General features: G+C 37.5%; 1 protein-coding gene across 1 annotated transcript in view; it reads left to right on the top strand.

The window, feature by feature from the left end:
- TRPM7 (transient receptor potential cation channel subfamily M member 7) overlaps positions 1 to 11,235 on the top strand; it is a 54,053-nt gene extending 42,818 nt beyond the window's left edge. The window contains exons 27-40 of the mRNA XM_065733919.1: positions 1,715 to 1,791; positions 2,700 to 2,759; positions 3,769 to 3,850; positions 4,154 to 4,224; positions 4,720 to 4,757; positions 5,455 to 5,480; positions 5,780 to 5,830; positions 5,920 to 5,985; positions 6,640 to 6,923; positions 7,180 to 7,262; positions 7,578 to 7,783; positions 8,413 to 8,464; positions 8,562 to 8,668; positions 9,709 to 11,235. Coding sequence (XP_065589991.1) covers positions 1,715 to 1,791; positions 2,700 to 2,759; positions 3,769 to 3,850; positions 4,154 to 4,224; positions 4,720 to 4,757; positions 5,455 to 5,480; positions 5,780 to 5,830; positions 5,920 to 5,985; positions 6,640 to 6,923; positions 7,180 to 7,262; positions 7,578 to 7,783; positions 8,413 to 8,464; positions 8,562 to 8,668; positions 9,709 to 9,839 — 1,334 coding nt within the window. The 3' untranslated portion in view covers positions 9,840 to 11,235. The remainder of the gene's footprint in view (positions 1 to 1,714; positions 1,792 to 2,699; positions 2,760 to 3,768; positions 3,851 to 4,153; positions 4,225 to 4,719; positions 4,758 to 5,454; positions 5,481 to 5,779; positions 5,831 to 5,919; positions 5,986 to 6,639; positions 6,924 to 7,179; positions 7,263 to 7,577; positions 7,784 to 8,412; positions 8,465 to 8,561; positions 8,669 to 9,708) is intronic.
- Positions 11,236 to 15,694: the final 4,459 nt, after the last annotated feature.

A 15,694-nucleotide genomic window follows, 5' to 3' on the forward strand; every position in this document is an offset into this window, starting at 1 on the left:
CCATGCAATGGAACTACAAAACCAAGATTTATGTTCTAACATCCTTATGGGACTACTTCATAAACTGTGGACCAAATCTAAACCACAAGGTTTGACTTATCAAGAATTGTATGGTATTTTGGGTGTATTCCGGTTGCAGGTGACTTTATTCTACCATTTTGCTCTGCTTTTTTTGCTTTTAACATCTCTAATTTCCCTATGTTGCTTGAACTTTTTTTTTACTTAAAAATTATCATTTCTTTATAATTCTGTCACATAGACAATATTTTTCTGGAAAACTTTAGCCAGTTGTTGAGTATAGAAGTTCTATGCAATCAGCAGCTCTACAACTTGGTATGGGCACTGTAGATAAACTTTGCAACTTATTATAAAGCTCTTTTCATTTCATAGATGTAAAAATATTGTCTATTCCTTGACTTAATTATGGAAGACTTCTTAGGCTGATGGAATCCTGGACAAATATCTTTACGGTATCTGTGTCAAACTGAGGGATCCTCCTATACTGTGTTTCTAAAACACTGTTGTAATTGGGATCTTCCACTGTTCCTATGTACTTTTTAGCAGTCCTTTCAGAAAGCTTCCAAAATCCTTTTATTAAATAACAGCATTATGCCTTCCCTCAAATTTTGCTTGCCAGTAAGAAGTCACATGTTGCTGGTTAGAGTATCTTCATATTTGAATGGTAAAACAGTGGCAGATTCATTGCAAAATACAGGTGTGGGTTTACTAACCGATTTCTGTTAAATAGATGATGCTTTAAGTAGGTTCAGTGTATCTGGAATTGTCTGTGGAAGCGTTGTCTTGCCCCAGTTCAGGGATGTCTCTATTTATTTCAAAGATTTGTTGAGGTTGTAAAATTTTGATTTTTAGACAAGAATTTACTACTGTGAATCTTAGAGTCCTAAGAAGATACTTATATGCATTATTTTTAGATTTGTCATTGTAGGAAGAGTGTTTCCTCATGTGTACACACTAACTGTTTATAATTTCCACCTGATTAAAGAGAAGAATGCCACCTCCTTTTTTTTTCTAATTCAGAAAGCAAGACTTAACAGAAGTAATGGATTCAATGATTGTATAAATCTTTCTAATCTGCGAATGTACTTCACCACTAATAACTTTAAATACTAACTGTACTTATTTTTACTGGAGCCAAATTCTTAAGTGTATGGTTCTTTGACATCTAGCATTTAGAACATACTCTTCATTCTTACTGTCCAGATTTTATGAAAATTCTGGTGCAGAGCAGCTTTCCATTATCAATCCAAGTAAGCTTTCATTCATTACAAAGCTGCATGATTGCTAATATTCTGGAGAGTATTTCTTGCCACTGGGAGGATGAAGGGTATATTGTAAAAGCTACCTCATAAAACTGTCTGCTTTTCCTTCATTTATCATGAGTGCATAAAAGCACTGTAGTTCAGACTATCCAGTTCCTTTCATGTGAGGAGCATACATTTAGGTAAAATCTGATAACATTAATTTCACAGTTTGAATTTTGTTAGTCCATGCAATGTGGGAAAAGCAATAGTTTTGTATTAATATTTTGTCACATCAGTTTTACCATGTTTGGAAAACGTTGTTCAGTCATTCAGGCACGCAGAAATTAGATGTCTTGCAGCCTTTTGTTATGAAGATACAGACTATTGCCATGGTCAGGACATGGCCAATTGCCATTGATTTTAAATACTTTTTTCAATTCACTGTATCAAAGGTCACAGAGACAGCATGGATCTGCAGCGGTTTAAGGAGGCAGCAAGCAAAATTAAGGAAAGAAGTAATGATATTGAGGTAAGCATGGGAAGACTTTCTAAAAAACCTGTTAATGGGGATAGCATCGTTTTTTATTATTATTATTTTTATTTTAACTTCAATATGTGTTTTGAAAAAGTCTTAAGAGCAAATACAGTGGAAGAACCTTGCAAAATGCAACCTGGAAGGAATGCATCTCTCTTACTGTAAGCAATGGAGTAAAAACTCATGCAGCCTTAAGTATGCACCAGGTACTGTAGCTCTGTTATATGAAGAGCTTATGAAGGCTGAAGTGAAGATAACTGTAAATTAAAATTAAGATAAAATATCATGTCCCACAGTTAGCAGATATTCTTTTCAAATGAAACTTTTGACACTTCAAAATATCAAGGTCATAGCTTAGGAAGATTTAAGAGATTTACAGTGCTATTATGTAAAGCAAGATGATAGTGTATGTGACTGCAATTAACTCAAGTTGTTTGTTGTGCCTTGAAGAAGAAAAGCTCTTTCTCGTAAACTTACCTTCAACTAAAATGATGTACACTTATAGTTTGCTTAAAAAAAAAAGTACAAATAATTATTATGAAATTATTAATCTTGGCAAATTTGTATGCCAGGTACTCATAGTAATATATGCACACACATGCATGTATTTATATAAACAAGAGTAACAAGAGTTTTCTTACTGTAGTGTTAAAATGAATTAAGAAATCATAGAATCAATCATAGAACGGCTTAGTTACAAGTTAACTACTTGCAGTTACCCCTCATTTGAGGAAGAATCTGACTTGAGGATTGCCTAATGACCATTTGCAATGTCAGTATCCTAACAAGTTGCTCTTTCCATGCTTTTTGATAAATATCACATGACCAAAAAGCTTTGTGTGTGTGAATTTTGGTTCTACTATTAACAGTGTTAACAAATGGCCCTTTTTTCTTTTTAATAGGAGCAACAAGAAGACTTCAAAAAAGCCATACTGGAGGGCATAGAGACAACCAGGCTGCAAGTAAGTGAAGAAAGTTTCCATTTACTAGAGGGACAATTTTCACCAGATAGTGAATTTATTCTTTATGGTGAGGATGGGAAACTCTATTTTTGTAGATTATTTATCTGTAAAGGAAAGATATAACGAACTCTGGTAATGATTAAAAAAACCCAAAATATAACAAAAAAGCAAAACTTAAAGGGAAATTTGCCAATTGTGTATTGAGTAGTTATAGTCCATTTTCAAGAAGAAATTGCAGCATTTGCCTTTAATCGATGAGTGTCTTCACAAAGTATGATGCGTTGAAGTTGGGATATCCAGGTGTTATGAATGAGTATAAAGAAACACCAGGTGAAGAATTTTAATAAGTGTGAATGATTGGATTTCAGGTGCAATAAAATAATCTGTCATACTTAGAATTCTGACCCTTAACTTCTCTTTGGGAACTGTTATTTTCAGTGAAAGCTCGTGGGTTGAAATACTGTGGTAGAGCCAGATGTAGCAAGTAGATGTTCAGAGAGTAGATAACTAAGAAACCTGTCCATGAGGAGATTCAGTTCATAAAAAGTAGGTTTTTGTGGCAAAAAGTATTTGATCTTATTCTTATTTTCAGTGTCTTCTTCAGACTGTACTTTAATGTCTGTCTTAGCCATGTTCTCAAATGAGAATAGGTAATTAGTGAAGACAGATGGTGGAACAGCTGAGTGTGATACTAGCAGAGATCCAGCGAAATGTACATTTCTGCAATCATATCATAACATTCTCTTTAAAAACGTTCTTTCAGAGTAGATCAGTAGTCTTAATAAGTACCTGAAAATATTAGAGTTGATGTTTACTGTGAGGAGTGCTAGCTGAGTTACACTTAACTTTAGCATTTTTGTGCAGCAAGGTATTTTAGGTGCATCCAGAGGTTTAAAAAAACATACTTTTAGTGTAGTTATAGGTAGTCTTAAAGAAGAAAGCTAAACAGACTGCATGCTGAAAGAGTAGTAGTTGAAAACAGTGATGTGTGTGTGTATTTCTTTTGTAGGGTCTTCAGACTGACTGTGGTCTAAGACAGTCTAGTTCTTGTGGTGGGTTTACTGACCCTCTGGCAGTCCGTTCAGATCAATGTAAGTGTGTTATCTTTTCAGATGACCTGTTTTCTTCCTCTCGGTTATGTTGACAATGCACGTTCCAAGAGGGTACAAAGGAGATAGAAGTTAAACAGTCCTGATTTTATGATTGGTGCTGTTTGTTTCCTTGTGATTCGTATAGTTTTGCAGCTTAATTCCTGTTGCCTTGAGTTTGCCACAACATATAACCAAAATAGTTGTAAGAAGGGAAGCAATATAGTCACATCTGTGCTGGAAATCTGTAATAGTCAGGCAAGTAAATGCACGTCTTTATTCAATTACAAATCTTTTCATTTGCAGTACCCCGGAAGAATAGAAGAGCATCAAGTGAAGATGCTCAGCAGGTAGACTCTAAAGCAGCTCTGCTGACGGTTTGTATTCTCCTCCTCCATCTATAGTTGCTGTTGCTGCTGTTGTTGCTGATGTTGTCAAGCAGAACTAGAACTGAAGGAATAAAAAGAAAAGAAACAAAAAAAATAATGAGATAACAGGAGGGGAACTATTTTGTCTGGGAGAATATGCTTTATGTATTCTCCGTTACATGATGTGAATATTCTTACTATGAAAATACATGTCCCTTCCTATTTAAACAAGTCTTTTTGTTTAAGAACAAAAATGTTTATGGGATGTATAAAAAAAAAAAGAATATAGCCTTTTCTATTTTTTAATTTGTCTTTACCGTTCCTTATATGTATTTAAATATTTCCACTCAGCTACAGCACTTAATGAAGTGTTCTCACTGAACAAGCTGTACTGCAAAATCTTAAAACATAACTCTCTCACCACCAAAATTAAATATATTATGTTCTCCTTACAAAACTCAAACATTGTTTTTTGTTTTTGTTTTTTTTCTCTTTGAATTAAAGGATTGGCTGCAAGGTAGACCTTCAAGTAGCAGTCAAATGTAAGTAACTTTTCTAGTAATGGAGAAATTCCATTACTATACATTTTGTTTCTTTCTGTTTGTTTATTGTCTTTGGCTGCAGTGAGTGGTATTTTGCTGTGCTTAATGAAAAAAACAAGGTTTAAGGATTTTTTCTAATAAATAACTGAATGTGTTCACTGGAATGCTGTGACAGGTTCTATTTAAATTAATGGGGTCACACGTCAAAGGGCAAAACACGCTCTTACACGAAAATGTTTGTACTGACACTTGTTAAAGAGCTAGCTGGTGAAGGTCTTTACCCAACCTTTCAAACTTGTAAACCTTCTCTGAAATTTTGCAGCCATTGGTCTTGTTAACAATTATCCCCTGAGTTAACTGTTACAACCATTACCTTATTAATCTGATAACAGAAGTGTTAGCTGTTGTGAACACAATTTAATTAAAGCATTTCTGTGAGAATGAGCTCTTGTGATGCAAACTTTGCATAATGTTGTTCGTGACTGGGTAGTATTTAAAGTATAGATTTAAAACTGTGAGATTACTTAACAGCCTTCCATTACCATTTTGTAATTAAGCAGTAGTGCTGCCCTTGAAAAATAGGGCAAAGGCACTGCTGTCAGCTTAGCAAGGTGACCTAGAGTGATGTGTTAAAAGTGGTGAATGTGAAGCAAGTTTTTAACAAACAATGACAGTTGCTTTTTTTGGCATTTTGCAGGCCATCTGAAGAAGATGCATTGAATGGTAAGTTGCTCATTTCTTCTACAGACAAGCTGGGAGCTCTTCCGTGTAAACACACCTATGAGAATATTTTTTGGAGCTAAGGGACAAATGGCAGTAATTACTTTTTTTTTAACAGATATTCTACTAGGTACTGCAATTTCCTCTGATGTACTGGAAAGCTATAAATGATACTTAATTTTCTGCATAGGGAATCCTTTTCAAGCTCTAAACACTCGGAAAAAGTTGGCTTTTTGTATGGTTATTTTAGCACACAATGCAGGTATCAGGCAGTTTCTCTCATCATTTCTGATCTCTCTTAGGCATTGCTTCTCCTTTCAAGCCTATCATGGATATCAACTACTATTATTCAGGTCAGTGTCTCTTATGAATAAATATTCCTATTTTTAATGGCACTTATTAGAGCCTTAACATCTGATGAATACTGTTATTTTTCTTCTAGCTGTGGAAAGAAATAACTTGATGAGGTTATCACAGAGCATTCCTTTCACTCCTGTGCCTCCAAGAGGTAAGAATTGTAATTCTTGCTAGTGAGTACAAGGAAGAGGTTCAGAGTTGAAACAGCTGGCTTGATGTAGTCTTTTGGAGAATAAAGCCAAAAACAAACCCTGTCCAAATTTCTTTTAGTATAGAATGATAAAGCCAAACTTCACACTTAGTTGTTGCAAATTTAATGTGGATAGTGAACTGAAATAGTATCTGTCTTGCAACACTAAAAAATAAATGAATGTGGCACTTCTATAGAGCAGCTTATTTGCTTGTTAAACCTAGATCTAACTGTGCTTGTCTTCAGAAATGGTGATAAATTTTTATGAGAAGCTATTCTGGAAGGACTCCTTTTAGGTTAATAGTTGCTTTGACCTGTTTAAAGTGCTTGTAAGCATTTTTTTTTTTTATTTTTTTAATGTTTTTTGAACAGAATGCTGTTTGAACAGGGTCATTAGTAGCTCTAATCAGGGGGATCAAAACATCATGCCATTACATATCTGTTTGAAAGAAACTGGAGAGCAAGTCATGCTGGCTTCTCTAAAATTTTTAATTGATTTAGAGTGTTAGTAACAACTTCACATGTGTTGCAATCTAAGAAACCAGAGAGATTCAACGCTTTGATTTTAAACTTCAAAAATTAAACGTGCTAATTGCTTTCTGCTTTGTAACCTAGGTGAACCAGTCACTGTGTATCGCCTTGAAGAAAGTTCTCCTAACATCTTGAATAACAGCATGTCTTCCTGGTCGCAGCTAGGACTCTGTGCAAAAATAGAATTTTTAAGTAAAGAGGAGATGGGAGGAGGTTTACGTCGAGCTCTTAAAGTTGTATGCACATGGTCAGAATATGACATCCTGAAATCAGGACACCTTTATATCATTAAGTCTTTCCTTCCTGAAGTTGTGAACACTTGGTCAAGCATTTATAAAGAGGATACTGTGTTACACTTGTGCTTGAGAGTGAGTTTTATTCTTGTCATTTATTGAATATAGACTAGCATTACGTTAGCTTGCTGTTCTCTGTGAGTTAAAGGGTCTAACAAACAAAAAAACCTGCTCCAATATGGTTTAGCTAGTCAAAAAGCTAAAAATCTTAAAATGTAGACACAATTTAAAAAGCAAACAATCTGGCAGTTAATGTTCTCTTTGCCTTCTTAACTGTATAATATTTCCTGTAATATAATACAACTAATAAAATATGGTCTTTGGATTCTAGGAAATTCAGCAGCAGAGGGCAGCACAGAAACTCACTTTTGCTTTCAATCAAATGAAGCCCAAATCCATTCCATACTCTCCACGGTGAGTCTACTTGAACTTCTATTGTATTGCATGTTTTTTATATAGAAGAATGCCTACAGAATTGTGAACGTGTGAATCAAATGTATTAAGCCACAGATATGTACATATACATCTCAGAATGTTAAGATTGTAAAGAATATTCTTGGCAGTGTTTTTATTGATATTTTCTTTAATTCTAGGTTCATGTGATAATATACGTGACTTTGTATAGTAGTTTCAAATGTTTTAAATAAGTAAATCAAATAATTATCTGTTAGTAATGGTATGCTTGTCATTTATTTTGGAAATATGCTCATTAAGTGTGCTTTTTACTAGGTTCTTGGAAGTTTTCCTGTTATATTGCCACTCTGCTGGGCAGTGGTTTGCAGTCGAAGAGTGCATGACAGGAGAGTTTAGAAAATATAACAACAACAACGGTGATGAAATAATTCCAACTAACATGCTAGAGGAGGTTATGCTAGCTTTCAGCCATTGGACATATGAATATACAAGAGGGGAATTGCTTGTACTAGATCTGCAAGGTAATGTCCCTATTTTGAAACCGAGGTCAAGGACCAACAAAGGAGGTGTATGGGTCTTTCTCAGAGGATCATAAAATATCCTGAGTTGGAAGGAACTGATAAACATCACCTGTAATATCATTTTATTAAGAATTCATATGTTGTTAGTAAATAAGGAACAGTATTTAACACATCTTGTTCTAGTTAATCTGAATTGGTGGTGAGCTTATTGAACCTGGCACCGAATGTTGCAGCACTAAGGAGAATGTAAGCATATAGACATTTTCCTAGTGATAAACACCATAAAAATATGTTTGTAGACACATTTGAGTAGTAGTAATATGACAAGCTGTGTTTATACTGAGTTGTGTGCCACATATTCTGTCTGTGATAAGAGAAATTTCTTACATAAACTTATGAGACATAAAAATAGGGGAATGAAATCTGAGAGGTACAAACTACTTAGATAGGAGCAATTCATGTAAGAATAAAGAGTGTCCTATACCACTTGATTCCTTCTGCCTTGCCTTCATTCTTGGGAAAGGTGAGAAGTCACCTTTCCCAAGACACCTAATGGTGTCAAGGCTTTTCAATATTAATGCACTTTGTAATGTATCAGATTTAACTGTTTCTTCCTGTGCTGTCTGAAGGTGTTGGTGAAAATTTGACAGATCCATCTGTGATAAAAGCTGGAGAAAAAAGGTAAGATAGAAGAAAACTGTAAAGAAAAATATGCTTCTTTTTTTTTTTTCTTCTGAGGACACAGTCAGCCTATGTTTGTATGCCCTTTGTTTCTAAGGTCATATGACATGGTGTTTGGTCCAGCCAACCTGGGAGAGGATGCAATAAAAAACTTCAGAGCGAAGCATCACTGTAATTCCTGCTGCAGGAAACTTAAACTGCCTGGTAAGGGTGGCTGCTGTATTTTTTGTCATGTCTCATGGCATGCTGTATGATGTATGATTAAACAGTTGTGTCATGCTGTGAAAGTAGATTAAGTAATAAGCATCCATTTTCTATTTTTACTTTTAAAAAGATGTTCCATTTTAAGAAAACTCTGAAATGAAGGATTTAACAGTGTGCATGTGTTCTGTATTTGTATGCACAATATTTGAGGCAAGCTAGATTGATCTAGAATTCAGAAGGTACAATCGAAAGGGTCATTTAAAAAAATGTTCATAGAATCATAAAACCATTGGTGTTGGAAGGGACTTTTTACTGTCATCTAGACCAACTCCCTGCAGTGAACAGGGACGTCTGCAGCTAGATCAGGGTGCTCAGATCCTGGTCCAGCCTGACCTTGAGTGTATCCAAGGTTGGGGCACCCACCAGCTCTCTAGGCAACCTATGCAAGTGCCTTGCTGCCCGCATTGTACAAAAACTTCTTCCTTATATCCAGTCTACATCTCCCCTCCTTTAGTTCGAAACCATTTCCCTTTGTCCTATTACAGCAAACCCTGCTACAGAGTCTGTTCCATTCTTTCTTGCAGTCTCCCTTTAGATGCTAAAAGGCCTCTATTGGGTCTCCCTGGAGCCTTCTCTTCTCCAGGCTGCACAGCCCCAGCTCTCACAACTTGTCCTCACAGGGGAGGTGTGTTCCATCCCTTGGATCATTTTTGTGACCTTCTGGACAGTTTTTGAGTTATAACTCTTGATAAACTTGAAACAAATAATAGAAGAATCCATTTTCCCTTAGAAGTCAACCTGATACTTGCTATATAATATCTAAATAGTATAATTGAAGTTCCGTTTCTTTTTCAAGCACAGCTTTAGGTTTCCCATTACATGTATGATAAAAAACATCCATTTTTAGCGCTGAATGCATATTGAGGAATTCTTCCTTACAAATACATACGTCTGTCAAGTTATTTGAAATACTTGTATGCTTCATTGACTCTGCTCTGCAAATAAATAGTAACTGATATGAGTTCATTTTGTTTGTATAGATCTGAAGAGGAATGATTACACACCTGACAAGATTATATTTCCTCAGGATGATTCCCCTGAACTAACAATTCAGCCTGGAAGCTGCACCAAAGAATCAGATTCAGCTAATTCTCTTCGTTTGATGCTCTAATGGTGTGATCTAATCAGTGGCTTTATCCAAACATCATGGAATGTCACAAAGTTGTCACTTGTTTTTCCTTCACCGTAATTATAAGAAAGATGCATCAAAACAAGGATTACTGTGTTATAAGTGAAATTTTGGCTGGTCCATAGTCTTAAGGACCTAAGAACTTGTGATAACCATCTGCAGAGAACAGGCTGGCAGCTGGTCGCTTTAGAGGTTGAATTATGACAAGTATTTATGGTATGTTTTTAAAAGGGGCTTTTTAGCAGAAGGTTTATTTTTTATTTTCTTTCAGTTTAGTGGAGGATTTTCTCTCTGTAGTCCTGTGGTGTGCAATATGCCTTCAACCAAAAGGATTATGGTAGCGGATGTCTTAAGGTAAAGCATTTGTCTGTTTGGCAGCTATCTTACTGTCATTTGGAGAAAGATTGGAGAAAGCACCTACCTCTGTGATGCCAGACTATTCTTGGAGCGTGTTTGGAAGTGTTCCAGGGTCTTTTTCTCACCAGATGAATTGTAATCTGGCCTTTTGGTGAGGGCAGAGCCAAATGAGGGTGTGTATGTGACGCCAGTTGAAGGAGGTTGAAGGTAGGAACTTGATCTGTTCCTATATTGAGAGAGAGTCTCCTGGATCAGGATTCAGCTTTGTAACTGTAAAGCTGTTTATTTTTTGTGGAATAGAGCCCTAATTGTGCATAATGAGATTTCTTGTTTTACACATTTCAGTTTTCTCACGTCACCATCAAATAGTAACAAACAAAGCCATGATAGACTGGTATAATCATATTTAATAGAAGAAATAGTATGTACTGGTCCAAATAAGTTGCCTTGTGAGAACACAAGTTGGAAGTGCTTTTTGTTGTACATAGTGACTGCTTCAGAAGTTACACCTTCCAAAGATCTCATCAAACCCGTGTATCAAAACCGAATGTACATGTAACTTTTAAATGTATTTAAAATTGTGTAGAAAACATCCTTAATGTTATGTTATTTGTGGTACTTATTTAAGAGAGACTGGGTTGGATTAGCATTATGTAAAGTATGGGAGATTGCAATGCACCTTCATGCAAACAAAATATAATTTAACTGTCCCAAATATTGTTGAGCATTCAGCAAGAAAAACCTGTTGTTGTCCAACTGAAGTTTCATGCTGCGATTGTTTTGTTACATAGGTACTAATTTGTAATTTTTAATTAAAAGGGCAGTATATAGCTCTATAAATTTTTTTATTCAGTAGTGTATCTTATAGATACAGACCTAAGGCACGAACACAATAGCTGTTTAAATGGTGTTTTATGTTTGACGGGAAAAGGTAAAATGTTATAAGGATATGATACTGTATACATTTTGTATATCATTAAATCTTCAAAGAATCTAAAATAAATTTATTCTTGTTTACAGACTTCTGCTGTCTGTCTTAGTCTGGGAGGTTATTTGTGTGAATCTGATAGCTCTGTGTGTGGAAGCGTAGTGCTTGCTGTGCTGGGACACAGCACTTGGTCGTCTTTGAGGTACCTCAGCTTTGGCTGATGCCAGAAACTGGGGGAAAAAATGTGAAACTGTAGTGGACAAACACATAATAGGATTAATGACTAAATGAGACAACATACCTTAAAGTTATAGTGGTGGTTGCTTGCATCCCTTTCTGTGGTTTTGAGATGATAGGCACCTATTCAAGGCAGTGATTACACCTTTTTATTGCCAAATCGTTAGCTGAGTGACAGCCATGAGCAGTAGCTTACTCACTGAGATTACAGCTAGAATTTCGTGAGAAACCTCTGTGTAAACCGAGGAGAAAACAATGGCAACTTGCAAATATGATCTTCTCCGTCACTTTCCAAGGTAGGCACTGGAAAGATGTGGTGATAAAGAAGTATCCTAACCCTCAGGAAAATAACTTGTCCTATCCACGTCGCATTTTCCAAAACGAGGCTGTAGGAATGTGTCGGTTTGGCTGAGAACATTGAGTGTCTTTAAATCTTACAGACCTTGACGTGCATTTCCATTATCCTCTGTGAATGAAAAAAGTTGTGGTCTTTCAGTGTTTACATTTCTTGTAGAATACTGAGGAAGGGGAAAAAAATCCAAGAAACACTGAACATTAGAACCTCTCTAAACTGCATAAACCCAAAAGATCAGCACGTGTTCTCAGTGTGGTTTTTGTTTTTGACTTGCATTCCACAGGCAGTAGGAATAAGCACAGGAATGACATATTTTAGGACTTCAGTGATGTGCAGGATTCAATACAAGTTCTATTCTACCTGCATGACTGTTAGGATAGGTTAAATGTATCTTGTATTGTTTCCCAGCAGCAGTTTCAAAAAGTGTTTTCTTTTTTTGATGTGCTCAGCCTGTGTGTGACCACAGTACTTGCTTTTCAAGGTACTTTTCCTGCTCTTCTTGATAGTTTCCCCTCTGTAACACACAAGTAACATACAACGACAAGTAGAAGCTGAGAAAGCTGAATCATTTGTAGCATCGTTGTTCCCAGACCTGTATAAGAGGAATCAATTGCTTGTTCTCTTCCTTCTATCATTTTTAGTTTGCTCTACAACACTGCATTTGTTTCTGTTGCTCTGAACAGTTCCCTGTGCTCATGGTTGTCATTAATGGAGTGAGATTAAGATAAAATTCCTTCATATCAACCACGGTGGAGTAGTGCATCAAATTACTCAATAAATTACTGTACTTGCATGCACTCATACTAAATTTTAGGTATTGTAACTTGATTTCATGTATTTGCTTTTTAGAGCAGAGGATGAGAATATTGGTACAGTAACAGGAGCTTGCTGAGAATATCAAGGAGCAAGGTCCTGACACAGAGACTCCTGATGACACGGGCAGGAAAGGTAAGCCATGCAGGGATATGGGGCTGATTGCTGTTTAATTACTGAACTTGAAATATATCTCATTATGACTTAACCATGTAGAAGTGTAAATATATATCTGTATGCGTTGTACTGTTACCATAACAACTGCTAAAACAAAAAAAATTAAAAATCCAGACAGTGCTTTTCCACATGAGACTGGATACTATGGAGATCTGAGGAAGAAATTCTTACTGTGAGAGTGGAGAGATGCTGGAACTGGTTGCCCAGTGAGGTCATGGAAGCATTCAAGGCCAGTGAGCAACCTGGTCTGGAGGGAAGAGTCCCTGCCCATAGCAGGGGGGTTGGAACTACACGATCTTAAAGGTCTCTTCCAACCCAAACCATCCTATGATTGTTTGATGATTGTGCTTGGGCCGTGCTGCTGTACTGGTGAGTGTGTGCTCAGAATAAGACACAGGTGGTCCTATCAGTAGTGGAAGTGGAAGCAAAAGTGCAACAGTTGCTGAGGGGTGTTGCAGAGTGGACTGAGGCTGAAAAAATCCCCCTAGCAGGAAGCTTTAATGTCAAGGCAAATGGCAGTGATTGTTTCCTGAGATTGAAACTTCAGACGTTCCTCTTTCAGAAGATGTGCAGAAGGTGGTTTTCCCTGTGGCCTTAAAATGCTGAGGGAGCTTCTGAAACAGCAGATTACTTATTCATTTTTTATTTTCATATAGTCAAGAAAAAGAAGATGCATAACTGGTGCAGAAGTAGAAGGCCTGAGGCTGTTAGTGCCAGCTTTGGATGTCCCAGTTACAGCACTACATGTCTCGCATTTCAGCTTACCATGGATAAAGGAAAGATCCTCACTGTTCTTTCCCTGCCTATCCCTTTGAAAGCACGTGCTTGCTGCAGGTATGACTTTAACATATTCCCAAACTTCTGCTGTCTGTACCTTACGTTAAGACGTTATTAAAAAGATGCAGGATTTTAGTTACTTTGGTTCCCTGGCCCTTAATGTATATTCTCTTAAATGGATTCTGGTGCTGAGTGGGGTTTCTTAAGTGCTTTGTGGACTTGGCAGGCTGGTAAGATCATGGGAGCAATCCTCTTGAGGTGTCACGGGATGATGGATGTTAAGATTGTGAGTTCTAAATGATGGGAAACCTTTCTGGTTGGTCAAACTTGTCTCTGCTCAGACAGGACTGTCTCCCGTGCTTCTTTCAGCAAGACACGCTGACTTGGAACAACCACCACTGTTGCTCCTGCTGTAGAACAAAGCAAGATGCAGTCAAGGCCACCACAGCCAAGGCACCAGAGGTAGATTGTACCTTCTTAAGTGAGAAATAAGTCTATGTGGTAAGCCAGGGCTGTTTCCTGGGATTTATGAGATATGAAGGATGTTGTCAACTGCTCACGATTGAAAACATGAAGAAACGATTACTCTGGAGTAGTTGGGCTTCGCAGAGCTGTTGTATAAACTAGCATTTAATTTCCTGAGCAGTGTTTGCTTTCCCTGCCGTGCTAGAACAACCTTCTGGTCCTCAGCCATAGGTTTTGGGCACATCAGGAAAGTTTAGAGGTATGGTGTGCATTGAAAGCTACACAGGAAAGAGGGATGGGGTCTGGCAAGAGTTGGCAATACAGTCCAAACCATTTAAGGGATGGTGTCAATGACACAGAGGTTTGACTTCTGTCTGCTTTTAATACCTGCACCCATTTCTAATAGGTCGAAGGATCAGGCAGCAAGATCTTTGCTTTTCTTGCTGGACATCATTTGCAGGCATAATGTGCTTCTGTCAGTTGATGGTAATACTGAACATTAACACAGATCTGTTTCAAAGCTCAGGGCAGCCTTCAGGTGTTCTCTCCCTCCCTCAAGAAAGCCAGTTTAAGAACACACAATAGAAGAAGTTGAATGTTATTTAAAATAGTTCAACATTTTATTTCAGGTTTGAATGGCAAGGCAACTACAAAAGGAAACTCTTCACTGACATCTGCTCTCAGCAGCATGGATCTCTCCCCACATAGTTACCCACATTTCTGCAAGAACTCAGAGCGTGGTTTGTGTGCCCCAGTGGTGAGCTTTGCCTTTCCTACTTCTACGTGTAACACCCTGCCCATCGTAGCAGATAAAGCCTCCCCAGCCCTCCCCCTCTACCCTTACTCTGGTTCAGTCTACAAACATCTGGTGAAGTGTTTCCTGAACAAAACTATCGCCACCTGAACACATTTCATCAGGAAGTGGTGCACGTGGTAATGGAAAAAAGGGCGCTTGGTTTCTTTTAATTGAGTTAGAAAACAGTGGTCCCTCTTTGCTTGATTAATCATCTACCAGTAACATGTTTACACACACACAAAGCTCTCTTTATAAAGTTGATTTTGGAATTATATTACTGACCAGTGTGCAGCTAAACTAAGCCTATCATGCATCCATTGATAGAAATGCACAACAGCAGAATCCATGGAAGATTCATCTCCAGGCAGACATACTGCAGTCACAGTGTGTAACCAAACAGAGAAGTTAGCTCACACCTCTCTTCTCCCTTGTCACATCCCAGTTCTAAAAAGCACGTGCTCCTGGTAGCAGCCTCCTCAACCTTTTCAGCACAAACTGATCCTGTGTGGATCCTGTCCATAAATAAGGATCAAGTGGGCTCTTCTTCTGTCCCTGCTTGTAGTGACTCGAATCAGGGGCTAACAGCTGTGTTTCACATTCAGTGTTGTAAAACAGATACGCACAATAGTCATCTATGGAGTGTTTCTTTGCCCTGGTTTAAAGCATTTGTTAGAATTAACATTCCTCTCTGCAGCCCCAAAGGGGGCTCGAATCTTCTCTCCTTCCAAGCGCAAACAAAAAATGACTGCCAAATCTCAGCTCTGTCTGTAAGGAGAGTTTTAACAGACTATGCTGCTTGTTACAGAACCACTCTGGGTTTCTGATGGTGGCCACTACAGTGTTCTGCAAGTGCTGGGTCACCACAGCTCACACAGTCTGACAGAGCTGATGAGCTGCTGCCCACCTGTCAGGCACAACATTCAACTCCAGCT

The sequence above is a fragment of the Cyrtonyx montezumae genome, unplaced genomic scaffold (genome assembly GCF_038088225.1).
Source record: "Cyrtonyx montezumae isolate F1298 unplaced genomic scaffold, pur_monq_1.0 scaffold_17, whole genome shotgun sequence".
Classification (NCBI taxonomy): Eukaryota; Metazoa; Chordata; class Aves; order Galliformes; family Odontophoridae; genus Cyrtonyx; species Cyrtonyx montezumae.